The sequence below is a fragment of the Chrysochloris asiatica genome, unplaced genomic scaffold (genome assembly GCF_000296735.1).
Source record: "Chrysochloris asiatica unplaced genomic scaffold, ChrAsi1.0 scaffold00054, whole genome shotgun sequence".
NCBI lineage: Eukaryota > Metazoa > Chordata > Mammalia > Afrosoricida > Chrysochloridae > Chrysochloris > Chrysochloris asiatica.
The window spans coordinates 7,404,238-7,425,433 of NW_006408572.1; the positions used below are offsets into that span (position 1 = coordinate 7,404,238).

Consider the following 21,196-nt stretch of genomic DNA (forward strand, 5'->3'; position numbering starts at 1 on the left):
ATTCTATTTTTTAATAATAATAAAAAAAAATAAAAACTGATACAATGGTGTTAGAAATTAGAACATTGGTTACCTTAAGGGAAGTGGTAGTAAGAGTAGGGAGAAAGGGGAGACTTTTTGGAAACTAACTAATATTCTATTACTTGATCTCAATGGTGGCAACACAAGTATTAGTTTTGGTATGTTTGTGGGTGTTGGCATTGGTAGTGTAGTGGGTTACATTTTGGGCTGCTAACGTGTGGCGCTGTGTGTGGGATAATGCGCTGGACTGCAAAGCTCACCAGCTGCTCCTCAGAAACCCTATACAAGGTCACTATGGGTGGGAACCGACTCGACGCCACTTAACCACCACCACCACCACAAGGTCAGCAGTTCGAGTCTTTCAGTTCCTCCGCGGAAGAAAAACAAGGCTTTCTGCTCCCATAAAGATTTACAGCCCTAGAAACCTTAGACCTGGTCACTGTGAGTTGGAACTGACTCAATACAACCACCACCACAACACCACCACCACGCTTTTAAAAATCAAGAAGAAAATAATTAGTATCTTTCTTGTCAGAAAGTTGGTTTTTTTCTTGCAGTAGGATTTTCCTTGTAGCAGTAACACTTAACTAATAAAAATAAAAGGGGAAAGGAGAATCAGAGCCTCCTGATATTCATTAGCCAGTTCATTCTAAAGCAACTCTGTAAAATCAATGCCAGAGAATAAGCAGTAGATTTATTAATCTGAAGAAAATCAGAACAGCGAAACCTTCAGGGCAAGAAAAAAACATCACTGTGTTTTTGGAATTTCTTTAAACAATCTAGTCATCCGCCATGAGTCACACATCCTAAAGATGCATTTACCTGATGACTGGAATCTTCAGTGCTCTGCTTTATGAAGTCTTCCAGCTCCTGTTTATCTTTCATTGTCTTCTCTAACTGGTCATTAGCTTGCCTTAACATTACTTGTAGTTTCTTTACCTATGTAATTTGAAAACATCAATTAGAAGGAAGAACTATATTCTTTTGCAAATTATAAAATTTCCTAACTCCAGAACTTAAAAAAAAAAAATCAAATCTTGTTTTTCTAATAAATATCACGGAACTGTCAATTTATAAAAAAATGAGATGAGTGGCCACATATGACATCTGTACTGTGTTTTACAGGTTAACAATTTTTCTCATACAGTCTCTCAACTGAAAATATCTGCCTTTCCTCCTGGGGTTCTCTAAATTAGGGCACTGACCTCCAATATATTATCCATGCTAACACACTGTGGCACTCACAATTTTAAAAAATCCCCCAAACCTAAGTCAAATTAGCCCCTACCTAAAATTCCTAACTACCTCCCAAAGTCTTTAGGTAAAATTAAATCTCTCATCATTATCCCTCCCTCAAGGATCTCACAATAGTAGCTTTTCTTGGCTGCTTCTTCCATTTTTATTTCTTCTTTTTTTTTTTTTTTTTTAACTTTTCATTGTGAACTGACTGAAGGTTTAAAGAACAATCTGTTTCCCATTCAACAATTCATATATATATTTTGTTCAAGTCATTGACTGCAATCCCAATGTAACATCACTTATGCCACTTCATCCCTGCATTTTCCTTTTCCAGTCCATCTTCTTTCCTAATCCTTCTTGCTTCTGAATCCGTCCTTGAGTAAATGCTGCCCTTTGATCCCAAACAACAGAGAATTCTAAGTACTGTGTACTTTTTATTATCGTTCACTTTATTGTTGTTGTTGCTAAGTGCACCAAGTCAGTTCTGACTCATAGTGACCCTGTATAGGTTTCTGAGGAGCAGCTGGTAAACTTGAACCACTGACCTACGGTTTAAACCAACCCTGCAGGTCCAGTACAGTATCTCACAACACCACACCAAAACTCCATTCACTTTATGGACCTTCCTATTGCTTGGCTGCAGTCCTGGTGTGGCGCTGTGGATTAATGTGCCAGACTGCAAAGCCGTTTGAATTGCAAGGTCTGTGGTTAAAGCTCACCAGCCGCACCTCAGAAACCCTGAACAGGGTCGCTATGGGTAGGAACCGACTCAATGACACTTTATAACAACAACATTGCTTGGCTGAAAACTGAGACATGGGGGTGAATTCAGTTCCAGGATTTGAAGGGTGGCTAAGGGCCAGAGTCTTGGGAATTCCACCAGTTTCTATAGAATCAGTAAGACTGGTCTTTTCCATGATTTTAAGTTTTGTTCCACAATTTCCTCCCACTCTTTGTAGGACCTTCTAATCTGACCCCTTTTCAGAACAGTTGAGTAGTGGTACTTGGGTACCATCTAGTCTCAGGGTCATGGAAGCGGAGGTTGGAGTGGTCTGTTAGTCCACTGAACTGTTTCAACGTGTCTTTGATTTTTTTCACTCTTCTTTGCTCTGGACGAGACACAACCAGTAGCTACACCTTAGATACCACCTTTTTCCATTATTTTATCACAAAGACACACATACATACTTATACCCAGCCACATGAACTACATAGAGTTCCTTGAACATATCTCATGCCTTCGTAACTCAGTTCCACTGAACATCTTTAGTCTTCCCTGGACACCCTTTTCCCACCTAATTCTTATCTTATTCCTTAAACAAACCTAGCTCAAATTTATGACAAAAATAGGCAGTTAAGCAATGAAAATTCTAAAACCTGATTAACATGTCTTTCATTTAAGCTTTTATTTCATTAGAGGCACTACAAAGGGGCTTCAAAAATTCATGGAAAAATGGAATTAAAAGATAACGAAAAATTTCCATGAATTTGTGAAGCCCCCTCATGAATGACGTCTATCTCCCTAACTCCATGGCATAAAGTACTTTCTATGTGCATAGCTCATGACGGTATCATTTTAAGGCCTTAAGCAGAAGGGGCAGAGTGGGAGGGGAAATGTGCCAGACTTCAATGGACTGAAATGTGTTCTCTGGAAGTACTCATATAAGAGCCAAGTTGACCTTTGTGTTGTTGGGCAAGCTAATGAATCAGACACACAAAACAGATATTCTAGTGACTATCCATTGGAAATGTAACTGACATTGCATATGCCAGATTATTTCATAATTTATGGCTCTGCTTCATACAACTAATGTCAGGGGAAATTACTTCTGTACCTCCCATGAAAACTGTAACAGCTCACCAATTTAGCATATACAAAAGCAACTTACCTGGTCTCTTGTTTCAGCCTCCTGAATTTGAATTCCTTGTAATTGTTTTTCATAATTCGAACACATATCGCAACGTCTACCAAGTTTGTTTCCAGCATTTTGGACCTGAAGAGCACCAAAATTACCTCTTGGTAAGGCAGAATAGAATAATTCTATATCCCAGATTTGAGGAACACATGCACAACTTTACCTATGTCACTCAAAATAGAATAAATTTCTTCAGTGAATGTCAAGAAATTACAGTTATGTTCTAAAACATCATAATCTCCAATATAAATATGATTTTAAAAAAAGCAAGGGACACAACTTTATCATTAAGAGGATAAAGGTCACAAAGCATGTCATGTTTGAGAAAAATATAAGCAAGCTAAAGGTACTACACTGTGATACTCACAGTTTTAATCAATACTACCCAGCCAAGAAGGAGTTCTGGTGTGGCGCTGTGGGTTAATGCGCCAGACTGCAAAGCCGTTTGAATTGCAGGTCAGTGGTTCAAGCTCACCAGCTGCTCCTCAGAAACCCTATACAGGGTCACTATGGGTTGGAACCGACCCGATGGCACTTAACAACAACAACCCAGCCAAGAAAGAAATGACAATGCCAATTCACCATTTCTCCAGCTCCCATTTCAAAGTAGTTATTAAATGGCACTTTCTCACATATGTTTTACATGAGACCAAGAACAATTCATTTCCGATATAGCGAGCTGTTCTACTTACTAATCAACAGCTTCTTTAAAGAGAAGGAACCCTGAGTAAAGAAAAGCACTGAAGTCAGAGAAACCTGGATTCTAACCCATGGTCTACTGCTAGTCAAGGGGAAAACTTAAGTAAGTCACTTGACCATTAAGAACCCATTTCCTCATCTGTGAAATGGTGTCAATGATGCCCTGGCTACTACACTGTTATGACACTTTCAAAGAGGAGGCTTTTATTATCTGTAAAGCACAACTTAAAATACTTTTAGTTTTTATTACCTAATCTTACTTCTGACTTTGCAAATCCTTGTGAGAAGAAAAGTTAACTTAAAAACTGCCTTTTCTCTGCTCTCTTTTGCTATCGTGGTTGTTGTTAAGTTGTCAAGTCAGTTCCAACTCACAGCGACCCTAATTTAGGGTTTCTGAGGAGAGGCTGGTGGGTTTGAATTGCCAATCTTGAAATTAGAAGTCGGTGATTAGCCTACAGCACCACATCACTCCCTTCTTAATTTCATTTTCAGGATTAGCTGCTGGCAAGCATTTACACTTTAGACCAAAATGGAAGATGTGAATCTTGGAATACATTGAGATTATAGAAAAACAAAGTGAATCAAACTCAGGTTATTCCAATGTAGCTATGCTATTTAGGTAGGTTTGAGATGCAACTTCAGGTGGAGATTTCACACACAAATCTATTAGCTATGTGACTTCCTTCTCTGTCACGATCATTTGGCCTGGCCAAAGCAGACTATGACACAGGTCAGCTGATACAGGTTAACATCCACCTATCACAACATATGCCTGCACCAACTTAAGGGACTCTACTGAATGATCCCAGAGTGACCCTGTTCCCCTCATAGTGAGCATGATGGGAAAAGACAAAGAAAACCAACCTCTTTTTGCAGGAGATTCCATTCCGTCTCACTGACCAAGCGATAACCACTGGGGGACACGTAAGCACTTTCCATACCCTGGGTAACACTGGAAAGGAGGGAAGCCGTCTCTTCTTGTTCTGGTGTCATTGCCTTGATTGCTCTTTCCTGGTCTTTGGTTAACATAAACCCACTTGGCATTTGCAGAGACCCAAGGGAGGCAGTGTCAAAGTTCTCAGACATAGAATCTGCTCCTACCAGTGGTCCAAAATCTGATTCTTCTAGGTTTCCAGCAGATTTTGCTTTGTAGTTATAACCTAATGCTTTGGATTGCAATGAGCCCGAGGTTCCCAAGCTGTCTGTAGACTGTGCTCTCCTAAGTCCATCTTTAAACATGTCGTTGTCTGATTTTATGAATGGATCTCCAGATGGCAACTGTAAGTCTGCATCTAAGGAATGGACTGAACCATGCGTACTATCTAAATGCTCCTGAAATGTGAAAAAATACATTTGGCAAGTTAGGCAAATTTTTGTATTTCCAAACAGAAAAACTATAGTAAATCAAATGTATTTTGCCACACACTGGACATGATAATCATTAATATGCAACTTTTATAATTCATTAAACAAACATTTATTGACTGTCTTCCATGTATGCTGGGCAGATACAACTGTTAGCAAGAAACAATTTCTGACCTCAAGATACCAACAGTTTCATTTTAAAGATAAACAAGTAATAAGCAGGCTATTACAATATGTTGCTTGTATTGTAACAATACAACAAGAATGTTGTTAAGTGCTGTCAAGTCAGTTCCAACTCATAGTGACCCTGTATAGGATTTCCAAGGAGCAGTTGGTGGGTTTGAACTGCCAACCTTGCAGTTAACAGTCCAGTGCTCATCATACAGTGTCACACCAGGACTAATTACAATTATTGCTGTTGTTGACAAGTGCCACTGAGTTGGTTCCGATAGACAGCGACCCTGTATAGGGCTTCTGAGGAGCGGCTGGTTGAGTTTGAACCGCTGACCTTGCAGCTTAAATTGGCGTGGTCAAGTGCTTATCCTACAGCGCCACACCAGACATAGTATGTAATAAAATGATTAGCGTTATGAATGCTCAGGAAGATTGAGGAGGGATCAGACTTAGCTCAGGCCAAGGATTAGGGAAGTTAGGAATTTCTCCTGAGATTTGGTGTCAACTATTTTGAATGTGAGGCATCTGTTCTATAACCACCATATAAAAGGACACAAAAAAATCTTCACACACAGACTTGGGGAAAACTAGCCTGTGATGGTAATTAAAGTCAAAGCAAGTTGCATCTAGGATGAATCTATAGAATGAGAAGTGAGACAAGTTGGAAGAAACACAATCATTGTGGGGATGAGCAGAGGAAAATGAGAATGTGGTATCCTGGAAACCAATTTTCACGTACGGTGTAATCAATATGTGGTACTAAGTAGAAGATTATGTATTGTATGCTTCCATCTATATGAAATGTACAGAAACAAGTAAATCCATAAAGATAGGAAAGAGATTAGTGGCTGCTGGGAACTGGGGGAAGGAAATGGGTTATATGATGAACAAGTTTTTGAAATATGAAGAGGCTTCAAAGAGTTCATGAAAAATTGTATTATCTTTTAATTCTATCTTTCCAAAGACTTTTTGAAGTCTTCTTGTATATACAGACAAGTGTTGAATGCACAACATTGTGAATGTACTATATGCCACTGAATCATAATTTAAAAATAGTTAAATATTTATTTTTGAATATCACTTCAATTAAAAAAAAAAAAAAAGCACAGCACATTTGTCAGACTTAAAATCAGGCAACTGCCATTCCATGATGCAGTTGCAGTTAATAGAGAAATGAGAAAAACAGGGACAATGTAGCAAGTTTTCCTTAAAACTGAATTTATTCAAGTTAAAGGACAACTGTTTAAGATTATACTTTTTCTCTTGTATTGTTAAATAATCTATTATGAACCAGAGATAACTATGGAACACAGATAAATGTTTTTAAAATATCCTAACTTGGCTTAATAGTTGACAACTTTTATGCTAATTCCTCTATTATTTCTTCTGAAAAGTGTTTATCCACCTGTGAAATTCAGATGGCGAGGAAACACAATTATCTATTAAGATAGCTATGGCAAAGGTCCAAGTCTAAAAGAAATGAGACCACACTCAAATACAGATCCTAATAAACCCTGGAACAACAATCTCATCTAATAGTTTACAAGGATCCTAAAAAGCCTAATTCTGTCACATATAATGTTGCTGTGACACCAAAGAAGGGAAGGGGTAGAGAAGAGAACCTATAAAAACCATGTTAAAACCACTAGACTACCATCTTGGTAACAGTATAAGAACGCATACTTCTAGAAGAAGTATAAATGTTTATGAAGGATGATACAGCAATGTGCTCTAATGCACTCAAAATGTTTATGCCCTTGAACTGAATAGTTATTTTCCTAATAACTTATACTAAGGAAATAATCAGATATCGTACAAGGGAAAATTACATATACACCTGTTGTTATTGTTGTTAAATGGCTTCAAGTTGGTTCCAACTCATAGAGACCTTGCATGGGGTTTCTGAACCTTTCAAATCTTTGGGGAAACAGAAAGCCCCATCTTTCTTCTGCAGAGTGGCTGGAGGGCTCAAACTGCGGACCTGTAGTTTGCAGTCCAGTGCTTATCATATAGAGCCACTGCACTCCCCACACATACACCTACTCCTCACTTATCAACCATCTCATGATCTGACATTTCGTATTTATGACAATAGTAGAAAATCTACTATCTGACTCTTTTGTGCATTAACACATACATCTGGGAGTAATAAACACCAAGGTAAAAAGGTGAGAGTAATGCTAGCTGTGATAGTTGAGGTTATGTGTCAATTTGGCTAGGTCATGACTCTCAGTGGTTTGGCAGTTATGTAATGATGTAATTTGACAGTTATGAATGGTGTGGTCACACCCTTCAATCTGTGATCTGATGTGATCATCCTCCATTTTCATATGACATTGATATTCACACAACACATCAGGTCTAATCATGTTGATAAGTAAAAAAGTGGGAATAATAGCATTGTGGCATTCTTTATAATTGTGAAACATTTCATAGTTAAAAAAAAAGGAACCAACTTGACTAGGGTACGGTGTTGGCTAAACAGATTATGGTACACTTATTTATATGCAAAAATGCTATCAGCCATTAAATATCAGTTTTGGATAAAACATTTAATAATATGCCAAAATCTAAAAATTTAAAGGAAAATAGTTATAAAACATTAAGTATATATAGTTACAATCTGGAGTGTTGGTAGAATAAGCTACCAGTTACTTTTTTATGACTTTTTCTCTACTTGCCAAATTTTCCACAATGAACATCTATTACTTTTGTAATGAGATAAACATATTCTAAACATCAGGTTAAGGAAGGCATACAGTCCTACAAAATTTAAAATGTCTTTAGCAATAAATTGCACTAAGTTTCCACTTTTCCTGATCAACTTTAAAGCAAAAGGCTAAATTGTCATGATTCTCTAACACCTAACTGGTATAATCAACATTCAAATCACAAAATATATCTAAAAGTGGAAACAATATACCAAACATCAGTAAATAATGTTATATACAGTATATCATATAGATCTGTTTAGACAGAATCAAAAATAAGAAAAATACTTCATTGTAAGTCACAACAAATCTCTCTTTTCCATTTTCCTGCTTCAATATTACTTTTCAAACATTCCTGGATACATGACTGCCTAATGCAAAAACCACATATTGAGCTATATTCAAATAGTGAGACATTCTCCCCAGTGTTTGTCTTAAAACAAAGAATGTAGAAAAACAAATACATCATACTTTTCAATGTCTCATAGGATTAAAAAAAAAAAAATGTTTTTTAAATCTCAATCAATCCATACACATGAAATAAAAGCTACCAAGAAGCAGATTATACACAGCTAAGAATAAATCTGCAAACTACACAGAAACATGATATCTTTGAAAAGTGAAGACCTTTATCCAATTTAACCAAACTGGTTCACCTGGCCAGGAAAGAAGGCAGGGGCTGGGAGAGTGAGTAGGAAATTCTAAACTTCATGGACAGTTAAGTACAAGGGGGAGACTTCAAAAAGTTTGTGGAAAATGCAATTAAAAGGTAATGGAGCTTAGCTTTTCCATGAGCTTTCTGTAGCCTCCTTTTATAGGCAAGGCACATAAGCAGGAGGGCAGGTAAACAAGTCTGGCTGTAGTGAAGTCGAGAGCGGTGGATAAAACTGGAAGAACATTCATTTTCATCTTGAAAGCAACTAGTGAAGCATTTCCTTTATTGATGAGATCTCAGCATCAGACTCCCGAGTAAGATTTCAATACTCAGAAAGGCAGAGGAAGGTGATTATGGCCAATAAAGGATTTAACATGACAAACGGGAGAGTAGCATAAGATGACTCACTTGATTAAAACAGTCCCCATTATGAAGAGCATCTACAATCTGAATTAGGAATTTGTACTTCATTATGTAAGGAGTGGGAGTCAGTGGTGGATTTTAAGTAGGGGAGTGGCCTGACTGCGCCTTCACTTTGGAATGGGCGCAAAAGTAGCTTTCTTCCAAATTTCAAGGCATAGATGAGTGAGTGCTTCCAGTGCGGCATCAGTCCATTGAAAGATTTTAGTTTGTATTCTGTCAATTCCTGGAGCCTTGTTTTTCGCCAATGCCATCAGTACAGTTTGGATTTCTTTCTTCAGTACCATTAGTTCTTGATCATATGATACATCTTGAAATGACTGAACATTGATGAATTCTTTCTGGTATAGTGATTCTGTGTATCCCATTTTCTTGTGATGTTTCCAGAGTCATTCAACATTTTGCCCATGTTGTTGCTGTTAAGTGCCGTTGAGTCACTTCCGACCCACAGCGACCCTGTATAGGGTTTTCCAAGAAGCGTCTGGTGAGCTTGAACCGCCACCCTTGTGGTTCAAACTGATATTGTAGTCCTGCACATTAACCCTCAGCACCACACCAAGACTCCCTAGTTTGCCCATTGTTGTTGTTGTTGTTGTTAAGTGCCGTCGAGTCGATTCTGACACATAGCGACCCTGTATAGGGTTTACAAGGAGCAGCTGGTGAGCTTGAGCCACCGACCTTGCAGTACAAATGGCTTTGCAGTCTGGCACATTAACTCACAATGCCACACTAGGACTCCATTTTGCCCATAGGATCCTTCAATATTACAAGCTAAGACTGAAATTTTTTCTTCAGTTCTTTCACTTTGAGAAATGCTGAGTGTGTTTTCCCCTTTTGGTTTTCTAACTCCTCTTTGCACATTTCATTATAATATTTAACTTTGTCTTCTCGAATTCCCCACTGAAGTTTTTGGTTCAACTCTTTTACCTCCTCATTTCTTACATTTGCTTTAGCCTCTCTACACTAGAATGCAAATTTCAGGGTCTCTTCTGACATCCATTTTGATCTTTTCCTTCTCAGTAACCTTTTGCTTTCTTCCTGCCTGATGTGTTTGATGTCATCCCACAACTCTTCTGGTCTTCAGTCATTAGTGTCTAATGCATTAAATCTGTTCTTGAGATAGTCTCTAAACTCCGGTTGGAGAGACACTTTAAGAACACTGAATTTGGCAGTAATGCTGAGGATGCACTGGAATAAGACAAGCTGAAGACAGGCCTGGCGAGGATGGATAAAGGCTGGTGAGACCACAGACCACCACTTACACTTTCCACCTTTGAGTCTCTATGTTAGGTCTCTCCATTTCCAATTCCTGAAATATTCTACGCTAGTCCATCACAATCTACCACACTACAGGCACCATTCTCAAGGCTAAAGACCTCATAATGCTTAACACTCATGTACATGCTATAGCAAGTGTTTCAACACTTTATAATCTCTTATCTATTCTCAATACTAATAACACTTATTTTTCATTCAAATAAAGATTTTCAGATATTATATTGAAACTTTTTCTAATGCTTTACTTTATAACTATTAAATATTGTTTTACCTGATTTGAAACTAGCAGCTATGTGTTTCCCATAGGAAAAATGTAACTGATTGATAGATGAGTACCTAAAAATGATGACATGTTATGTACACACTGACTAATTACAGATTCACAATACCTCTTCGTTTGATAACTGGGCTGAAGATTCTTCTTGAGTTAAAGCACACACCACTGGTATTTTGACTTTTTCCTCAACATCTGTTTTTTTATGATCCTTTCTCTTATTAAGTCTTTGTTGTTCATCTTCCTCCTAAGGAAAAAACAAATATTACCCAAATAATTATGTTTAATGAATCATATAGTTCTTTAGCAACACAAAACAAATAAAGGAAAATAGAGCATTATGAAAATCTGGACACTTAGTCTGTGTTGTAATCATATCTAAAGGCTTCTGGTCACGACAGTGTTTTAAAACCCTAGGCACAAAGTATGACCTCTGATACAAAGATGAAACCAGGAAGCAGCTACCAAAAAAAATAAATAAAAATACAAACTTGTGAACTCCTGAGCCCATGGGCATGCAGGCTGTGCATGATACTGAAATGGCCAGCTAGTCTGAAGTGCAGGGAGATGTGCGTGAACTCCCAAACTTGCAGTTAGTACCCATTTGACTTAGCTTGGATGGCTAGTTAACCATAACTTGAACCAAAGAAGATAAAATATTTGATATTGAGAACAAGTGCAAATTGCTACAATTTGACAAACTAGATTTCTGCCTGAAAATGCAGTGACTCAAAATTCCAACCTGAATGGAAGGATTCCTCATATTAATGAACAACCTTGAGAAATTTAGAAATTAGCTACTAAAAACAGGAAGTGAGGACTACAAAGGCATGAAGTGGCTAGTGTACAAGCTTGCATGAGATTGCTTAGATGCAGAATAAGGGGTAAGGTAGAATCTCCACTATATAGTTTCTCTCTTTCCCAGATGTATTTGGTGAAAAGGGGATGGGAGATAACAGTGATAGGATTTTATGACTCAATTGTGAATAACTGTTAGCAGGATAAACTGCAATTGTTACAACTGTAATTGTAGAAGATGTGCAACTAAAAGTGGGGAGTAGTTCATCTTTCATTTCAATAAACAATCCAGGCTCATCAAGAAGGAAGAGCATAAGTGTAGCATGAGATCCCTTCCTAGAAAGTGGTGACAGCAGAGATAGTGGCTGTGTGCCTGCGGACAGGAAGTTGGCTGGCAGACTGTGCCCTTTGGACATTTAAATGAATATATATATTTTGTGTTTTCTATGAATACATTAAATATATTTGCTTTGTTCATTTGTGAAATATAAGATGTAAATGGGGAGTCACAGGGAAGAAGTAAGATAAATGTTGCAGGGAGGGGATTGTAATCATTGAGATGAAACAAAGTGTATAGTTTGCTGACTACAGAGCTGATGATCTTGTCTGTAAACCTTCATCCAATTCACAAAAAGTTATAAAAAATAAAAAAACCTGTCTCTTTAAATGATCCAAGAAAGAAAAACTTACATAAATATTCCTTCTGGTTCTTATAAAAAAAAAAAGAAAGAAAGAAACAGAAAAAGTTATGAACATTACACACCCATTATATACAGATGCAAATTTATATGAAATACTAAAAGAAATTATTGGAGTTCATATACAATTCACTCAACTAAGATGAAAAAGGTACCTCTGACGCTCCCTAAAACAGTTTAGTGAGGAGGAACAAACACACAAACAATTATACTATGCAAGTACATAAAAAGTTATTGTAAGAGAAGAAAAAAAAAAAAAAAGCAATGACTACTTTCATCTGAAAGGAGCTCTGGTAGCTTAGTGGTTACAAATCAGTCTTCGAACCACAAGGTCAGCAGTTTGAAACTACCAGCTGTTCTGCAGGAGAAAGATGAGGCTTTCTGCTCCTATAAAGATTTACAGCCTCGGAAACCCTGTCCTGTACAGGGCCGCTATGAGTCAGAACCGACTCCATGGCACATAACCACACCACCACTACTTTCATTTGAAGACACTAAGAAAGGGGGCTCAGAAAAATGAGTCTGCCAGTTGTGTCTAAAATGAGACAGGCAAGAAGAGTTCCCAGGAGAAAGGCAGCAAGTAGGAAGTAGAGAGAGCACAGGAGAACAGGCCTGTGGGAGAGTATTGCATAATAATCTGATGTGACTGAAAAGCGGGCAGGCACAAGGTAAGTGAGTTAAATACAAGAAGGTGTAGAGGAATCAAACAGATTCCCTCAACCCTCAGATCTGCCATTACCTCTCTCTGCCTGTTTCCTGATCTAGAAAATGCAGAGTTTTATCTTATTTTTTTGAGAACTGCTTGAGAAAAAGCTTTATAGAGAGCCTTAACACAATGATGGCACATAGTAAGAGTTCAATAAATGTTAATAAAGACCTTAAGCAATCATCTTAGACATTTAGACTGTTTCATTAGGCAACAATAGAGGTATGGTTAAATCTGTACTTTAGACTCTATAGCCTTATGTTGGTTGTGTTTCTATATAAAATGACCGAGTCAAATTAAGAAATATAACAGAAATTGAAAAAGAAACTTTTGAAAAGCAAAATCTAATTTAAGTACAAAATGCAACTTGCAGTATTTCTTATAAACCTAGAAAAGCAATGAACACTTCTAGGTAAGCATCCCTAGGGAAATCCTTGCATGCTTATGTGTACACTTAATGTGGTATAAATATATTAGGAGATGAGCTGCAGCAGTGTTTGAAATAACAACAACAACAACAAAAATTAGAAACCATCTAGATGCCACTACCAGGAGAAAGACTAAATAAATTATATATATCTGTATTATCAGTTTATAAGAATGAGACATGTGAAAACCAATCTAAAACAATGGTTAGGGAGAAAATAAACTATAGAATAAACACCTATCATATGACATAATTTGTATTAAAGAAAATAAATGAAACAAGCAAGCCTAAATATATATTCATAAGCACTAGGAAATGGTCTATAAGTCTACCTACCAAACCCATAAAAGTGGTTTCTTCTGAGAATGGAAAGTATGGGAGAAGTCAGTAATTTTCACTCTAGCTGTATTTGAAACCATTTTTTATAATAGTAATATAAAATGAGGATTATCTGTGCATTAATTATATAACTAAAAATTAATTTTTAAAAAAGAGAGAAGAGGACCTTGGATATGCAGCACCCTGGACATTCCCATCATTCAGCCTCTCCATCCTGCCGCCTTCTGATGAGGCTTTCAGAGCAATGTCACAGACAAGAAGGCCTAGATTTACACAACTCAGGAGCCCAATGAGAACAGAACAAGATTATAGAGAAAGATTTCCTCAGAAATAAGCACTATTGCATCTTATAGTTTCTGAAGAAAATCATTTCTAAATCAGTTTTTTCTTCAAACAAGAGCATATCTAAAATAGAGAAACAAAATCCCTTAAATGAAGCTAGTGTTTTAGAAAACGGCATAAGTTCTGTTGTGCATATGGATTGCTATGAGTCAGTACCGACTCTATGGCACCTAACAATATTGAATAGTCATTCAATTGTGGGAAGGATGTTTGCAAGGGAGCATTGTTAATGAAGCAAGCAAGTCCTATAAAACTGCTACTCACCTGATCTTTCTTCTTCATTTCTTCAACTTGTCGGAGCTGTTCTGAAGTTAGCACAATCTCCATTCGCTGCATGTCCCTCATAAGCAAACGCTGAGATTCCAAAAACTGGTCATTGGCCTTCTGCCATGTGTGTTTTAACTGGTTGTGTTGTTGTCGCTCTTGCTCCAAGAGATGGCAAACTGTTTAGGAATGCCCCCGCCCCAATCGAAAACACTGAATTTTAATGGTAGGCAATTTCTTTAACATAGGGCTACTAGACCAGGTGTAGCCAATGGTCCAATATGTCTGAAATTCTGCCTCTGACTAAGACCAAAGGGTAACTTGTAGGTGGCTATGGGAACTGTCCCCACACCATCTCTCTAAAGCAGCATCTCCCAAAGTGTGCTCTTAGAAACATGTAAAAAAAAAAATTATTTTTGTGCTCTGTAAATTTTGTAAACCCTGAGTTAAAAAAAAATTTTTTTAAGAGTTCTTACTGTAAGACTTTGAGCTCAGTCCTAATTAAGTCTAAGTTCTCTTGAGGGTAGAGGCACAATACAATACTTCCCAAATTTATCCGACCGAAAAATAACCTTTCCATTATGCAACTCATATAATGGATTTTCTAAGGAATATACGTTGGGAAACATTATTCTAAAGACCAAAAATACTGTTGTTGTTGTTAAGTGCTGTTGAGATGGTTCTGACTCAAAGTGATCCTGTATAGGGTTTCAAAGGCTGAAAATCTTTGAGGAAGCAGCTAGTGGGCTCAATCTGCCAACTTTGTGGTTCATGGTCCAGTACTTTTCCTATAGAGCCACCACACTTCCAAAAATAGTTGTTGTTGAGTGCCATTGAATCAGTTCTGACTCATAGTGATCCTGCATAGGGTTCCCAAAGAGCTGCTGGTAGGTTTGAATTGCCAACCAGTGTTTATCTAACAGAGCCACATCAAGACTCCAAATTCCTGGATAACTTAAATACATTTTGCTAATCAGGAGTCATTGAGCTGATTTAGTTTGGACCTCTCAGGACAAGTTAAAGAGTCTGCAAATGTTTGTACTCTGGATATTACCAACTTAATCATGCTTACTAAGAGAGTTGTTGTTATTGTCAGGTGCCATCGAGTTGGAACCGTTTCATAGCAACCCCATGCACAGCAGAATGAAACAATGTCCAATCCTGGGCCAACCTCACTACTGCCGCCACACGTGAGTCCATCAATGCTGTCACCTGGCTGATCCACCTAAGAGAGTAGGTAGCATCAATCCAGCCCACTAACCCAAGCTGGAAATCTAAGAGACAACTTACACTTCTGACTTTTCCTCTCCCAACACATCCAACTGTGACAGACACGACTAATTCTGCTTCCTTTGCAGTACGGCACACCCATCGCCTAGCTTCTGCCTTCAGTCATTTAAAACTGCAACAGCAATCATCTTTTTGATTGTTCTTCCTGATAATCAGATTTGTTCTCTCTAGTCTGTCCTCCATATCACTGTCAAAGGGAAATTTCTAAAATGCTAAACTGGTCTTAAATATTTCATCTTAAAACTCTTGAGACACCAGACAAAAGTTATATGATCCCATTTATGTGAAATGTCCACAACAGGCAAATCCAGAGACAGAAAGTAGGTTAGTGGTTGCCAAGGACTCAGGGGAAGAGAAAATAAGGTGTGAATCCTAACGGATGCAGTTTCTTTAGAGGGTAATGGTGCACAACTTCATATATGTAATAAAATCCACTGAATTATACAACTTTAAAGGGGTAAACTTCATGGCATGTAAATTATGTCTCAATAAAGCTACTAATTAAACAACCGAAAAAAAAAAAAAAAAAACAACCTTCAGCTTTTAATTATCCATATGACAAAGTCCAAAATCCTTAACCATAAAGTCTTCATAATCCAGCCCATGCTTACCTCTCTTATCTCACATTTTGTCCCATTGTCTCTTTCATAGTCGCACTGAACTACTTTCTTACACTATCTTCTTAACACCGCATGCAAAAGGCCTCAGTGCCACATGCATCTTTGACAACCTAACAATTACATACCCATCTTTTAAAACTTGAATTACAAACAATTTCTTTTAAGACTTATCTGAAACTGAGCTCTTAGGAACTGGCATCATGGCAAGATTGGCCTGTCCATCCTTCCAGTGATCTGGCCAATTTACAGAGTGAGTGCCTCCAGATGCTGGACTACGGGGCTGATTATCTGCACCGGGATGTAATGGATGGTCATTTTGTTCCCAATATCACCCTTGGTCACCCTGTGGTAGAAAGCCTCTGAAAGAAGTTAGACTAGGACCATTTCTCTGATATGCATATGATGGTGTTCAGGCTTTAATTAAAGACATTCGTGAGAATAGGATGAAGGTTCACCTTGCTATCAAACCAGTTTTTGACACCATGTGCTAATCAGATAGATTCAGCCTTAGTTATGAGAGTGGAAGCTGACTTGAAGGGCTGAAATTAATGGATAACATGATGCCCAAAATGCAATGGTTGATGACCCAGTTCCTATCTTTGGACATTGAGGTTGATGGTGGCGTAGGTCATGACACTATCCATAAGTGTACAGAGGCAGGAGCTAACATGTCTGGCAGTGCCATTATGAGGAGTAAAGATTTCAGATCTGTCATCAACTTATTAAGAAATGTTTGCTCAGAAACATTCTCTTGCTCAATGAAAGCTCAAGCAGCCCAATGTTTCTGCTCATGAAATCTCCTTTTTATTGGAAAACAAGAATGTCGACTGCCAAATCATACCAGTTAAGGCAGTGCTGCTTCTCTGAGCAATTATTCATTCCAATGACTAAACTTGAAATGAAGAATGTTCTAAGAGGGTAGAATTGATATGTGTATTATACCTACATTTTTAGCGATGAAATTCAAAAGATCAGCATGATGAATACTCAATTTTTACTGAGACTTGTTTTTTATGAAGAGTAAAAATATGACTGTATTAAGGTTACAAACCAAATGTCTTAATGCCAAAGAAGGCATATTAGCAACTGTATTTCTAGCAAAAATCTTCTGTTGCTTCTCAGCTGTTTTGCAAAAGCAAAGGAAGTTATTTTCTTTTTCCTATTTCATTTATTTGTGATTTATGTATATGTGTGATACTATGACTATATTGGAATTTATAAAATTTCTAAGATTGGATTTAGGTGGGATGAGATCTAATATATTTGTGTCCAAAGTATCTATTGAATCTAAAATATCTACTTTTCATTTTTCACCTTATACTTGATACATAAAACCCATAAAAAAGCATGTGTGAAGTCCTGATTGTCAGGTGGTCTGGTTTTATCAGGGTGTTTTTCTGCCAGCTCTGCAGGAGAAGCAGGCAATTTAGTGATGTTTTGTTTTGTTTTAAATCCCACCTAGTGTGGTGCTGTAAGATAAGCACTGGACTGCAAGGTTGGTTTGACCTCAAGGTCGGTGCTTCAAAGACACCAGGCTGCTCTTTGGAAACCCTGTACAGGGTCACTATGATTTGGAAGTGACTCGAACGCACTCTACAGAAACAACTATTCTTAAGGAAATGAAATCTTGCCGTTGTATTTCTGAGTAAACAGGAAAAGTAAAGCTTATATAATTTACAGAAGTCTTTAATATAATCTCATTAAATCTACGAATCACTCTTATAAATGGCTGTTGTTAACTACAGTCAAAATTAAATAAATAAAAAACACGATGACTTATCTGCCTCTAGGACAAAGGTATTAATCACATTCTAACATACTTCCAAATATAACACCTTGAATATATATTGCAACTGCACTAACTTTGTTGCATAGCTGTAAATTTCAAAGTTGTTCAATTTTTATCCATCTTCTTTTCATTTAAAAACTATTTTTCTTGTGAATGCTTCCATATGGAAATTACTCCATCCCCCTTCCTCATTTCAATTAATCTTCTCACTTTTCCAAATACATTATGACGGTTTTGTAGCCTAAATGACTTACACATAGCTTTAAAAGAAATTCCTCTTTCTTTTGGACACCCTTCCAAGTGTCCTTTTTACTACAACAGTACAATTGAAAACTGTTCCCTAAAAGCCAAAGACCCACTCAAAGTCTGGATTATTTTCATAACTTCATGGAATTTTTCTGTAGGCGTGTCATTTCAGCTTTCAGTATTTGGAAAAAAAAATTAAATCATATGCATACTCAAATTATTTATAGAATAGCTGTATTTCCACAATATTTTATAGACTTAAAAGTATTCACTGTAGGGCTCTATCACTACAGTACTAATCTTGTATATTAAAATACGCTACTAGCTTAACCTTCAAAAGTATACACCTTCAAGGGGTCTATACATTCGGAAAGGAGCTCTGGTAACATAGTGGTTACGAATCGGGCTGTGAATCTCAAGGTCAGCAGTTTAAAACTACTAGCTGTTCCACAGGAGAAAGATGAGGCTTTCTGCTCCTATAAAGATTTACATCCTCAGAAACCCTGTACAGGGTTGCTATGAGCGACTCTATATAGCACATAACAACAACAATATATTTGGATGGAGAGAAAAGTTACACCTTTATTTTCACTACCTCTAACTAATATTAGCATCTCCTTCCATTTTGAAAGATAGGCAACAAATCATAGTAGTATAACAGTATCTATGGTTTGGTCACCAACTGTTGTTGTTAAGTGTCACTGAGTCGGTTCTGACGCAAAGTGACCCTGTCCAGGGTTTCCGAGGACTGGTAGGTATGAAGAGCGGGCCTTAAAGTTCAAACTGACCTTGTGGTGCAGCACATTATCCTGCAGTGGCACACCAAGTCACCAACAGAAATCAGTAATTTTCCTCTATCTCGTTATAGGTGTTGCTTAAGTTCATCACAACTTCAAAATTGAAGTAATTGTAAGACCTGCTGCTCAATCTTGTATTAATGCATTAATCACACTTACTACTAACATATCAAATGTAATGGAATTTTTTTTATGCTTTGATATTGTTTTTATAGATAACTTAACTGTTTTCTTCTGCAATCCTATGACTCGCATTTTTATTTTGTATATTAAAATACACTGTCCTGAGAGGGCTTCATAGGTGGCCAAAGGAGTCAGCGACACAAAAGATTATAGAGCCCAGCTATACTGGAATCACTAGCAAAATGAACAAAAGTCTATCTTATCGTAATGGTGAAAAGGTGAGCCTTCTTTCCTGTCCCTAGAAAATAGAATCACTGTTGTTAAGCTAGTGAAGTCAAAATTGTCCCTTAAAAACAGGGGTCATATGTAAGGACACCAAGATACACTGACTGTCCCTCTAAACCAGTCTCATTTCTGCTAATACCACCTCCATCAAAAAGCAGTTTAAGCAGAAATTCTCAGTCCTATTTTCTTTCTGCCCCGAGTTCATAGATTGTAAATTTATTACTGGGGTCCTAGAAGAAAGAGAAGCCATTAACAATCCAAGTAGCATTAGTAGTACTCACAACTTAAGCTTTTCAGGAGAACATACGAACCAACTATAAAGCTTAAATTCAATCACTTACATGCTGAATTGCTATTTTATGATCAGTTATTGTTATCAATCAATATTAATTTTAATTACTGCTACAGGAAGTGCAATGTTGTATATAATAAGCATTAGGCTATAAACAAGGTCAATGATCCAAGCCCACCGGTTGCTCAGCAGGAAAAAGACAAAGATTTCTGCTCCTGCAAAGATTTACAGCCTCGTAAACCCAGCAGTTCAAAATTACCAGCTGTTCTGAGGGAGAAGGATGAGGCTTTCTGCTCCCATAAAGATTTATAGCCTCAGAAACCCTGTAAGGGTCGCTGAGTTGGAATCGACTCCACGGCACATAACAAACAACAACAAAACCCTATACAAGGTCACCATGAGTCAGAACTGACTCAACGATACTTAACAAACACAAAAGTTCTCTTACAGACTGAGGTTATATGAATTTAGGTGAGAACATATATTTACCTTCATGCAACTCTTTGCGCAGCTTCTCAGCATCTTCCTGTAGAACAGACTTCTGAGTATTCAATACAGCTACGTACATCTCTAAGTCGGTTCTACAAGATTTCTCAGTTTCCAGATAATGATTCAGCTCTTTAACCTAAAAACAAAATGTAATTCTATTAAATCAAAATTTACAACAATTTCTATCTTAGGTATAATAGTAAATTATGACTGTGCCCTGGGGAAATTCATTTATATTTACATAAATTTATATTATAAGATTAGCATTTGTATTGTGTTGTATAAAACAAACACATTTACTGTAGAACAATGGGAAAATAATGAAAGCAGTAATATTTATAATCATGTCATCAGAGTTGATACACAATTAAGATTACACATAACAATTTTGTAGCTTGCTTTCCCTAAACAATACTTCTATTACTATACACTAGTTACACCAGGTCTGCTTTCATTTTTTAAAAACAGTAGCTAATTTCTAAGGATGAAAATTGTACCACACTCTTGCTTTTCTTTGGTTTTTAGGCAAGATAATTCCAAATGCCTTACATTTATTAAGAGGAGACATATCTACAAACAATACATTCACTGAAGAAACTAAAAAAGTCATGATGGTCCAACCTCTCTGGAAAGCAATATGGCGTTTCCTCAGAAGGTTGAAAATAGAAATACCTTATGATCCAGCAATTCCTCTATTTGGTATTTACCCACAAGAAAAATGAGCCACAATCTGAGAAGATATATGCACACCAATGTTCATAGCAGCACTATTTACAATAGCAAAAAGATGGTTGACAGCCAAAGTGCCCATCAACTGAAGAATGGATAAACAAACTGTGGTACATACACACAATGGAATATTATGTTGAGTGAAATTACTCAGTCACAAAAAGAAAAATACTGCATAGGACCACTACTGTAAAAGACTAAGGAAAAGAA

General features: G+C 37.1%; 1 protein-coding gene across 2 annotated transcripts in view; it reads right to left on the bottom strand.

Annotated features, from left to right (window-relative positions):
- The window catches only part of RABEP1 (rabaptin, RAB GTPase binding effector protein 1), a 140,545-nt gene that overhangs the window by 29,234 nt on the left and 90,115 nt on the right, over positions 1–21,196 (bottom strand). For both annotated transcript variants that reach the window (XM_006863304.1, XM_006863305.1), the window contains 6 exons: positions 20,258–20,393; positions 14,327–14,505; positions 10,868–10,999; positions 4,740–5,207; positions 3,150–3,254; positions 844–960 (listed from right to left, as the gene is read on the bottom strand). In XM_006863304.1, the coding sequence (XP_006863366.1) occupies positions 844–960; positions 3,150–3,254; positions 4,740–5,207; positions 10,868–10,999; positions 14,327–14,505; positions 20,258–20,393 (1,137 nt within the window). The remainder of the gene's footprint in view (positions 1–843; positions 961–3,149; positions 3,255–4,739; positions 5,208–10,867; positions 11,000–14,326; positions 14,506–20,257; positions 20,394–21,196) is intronic.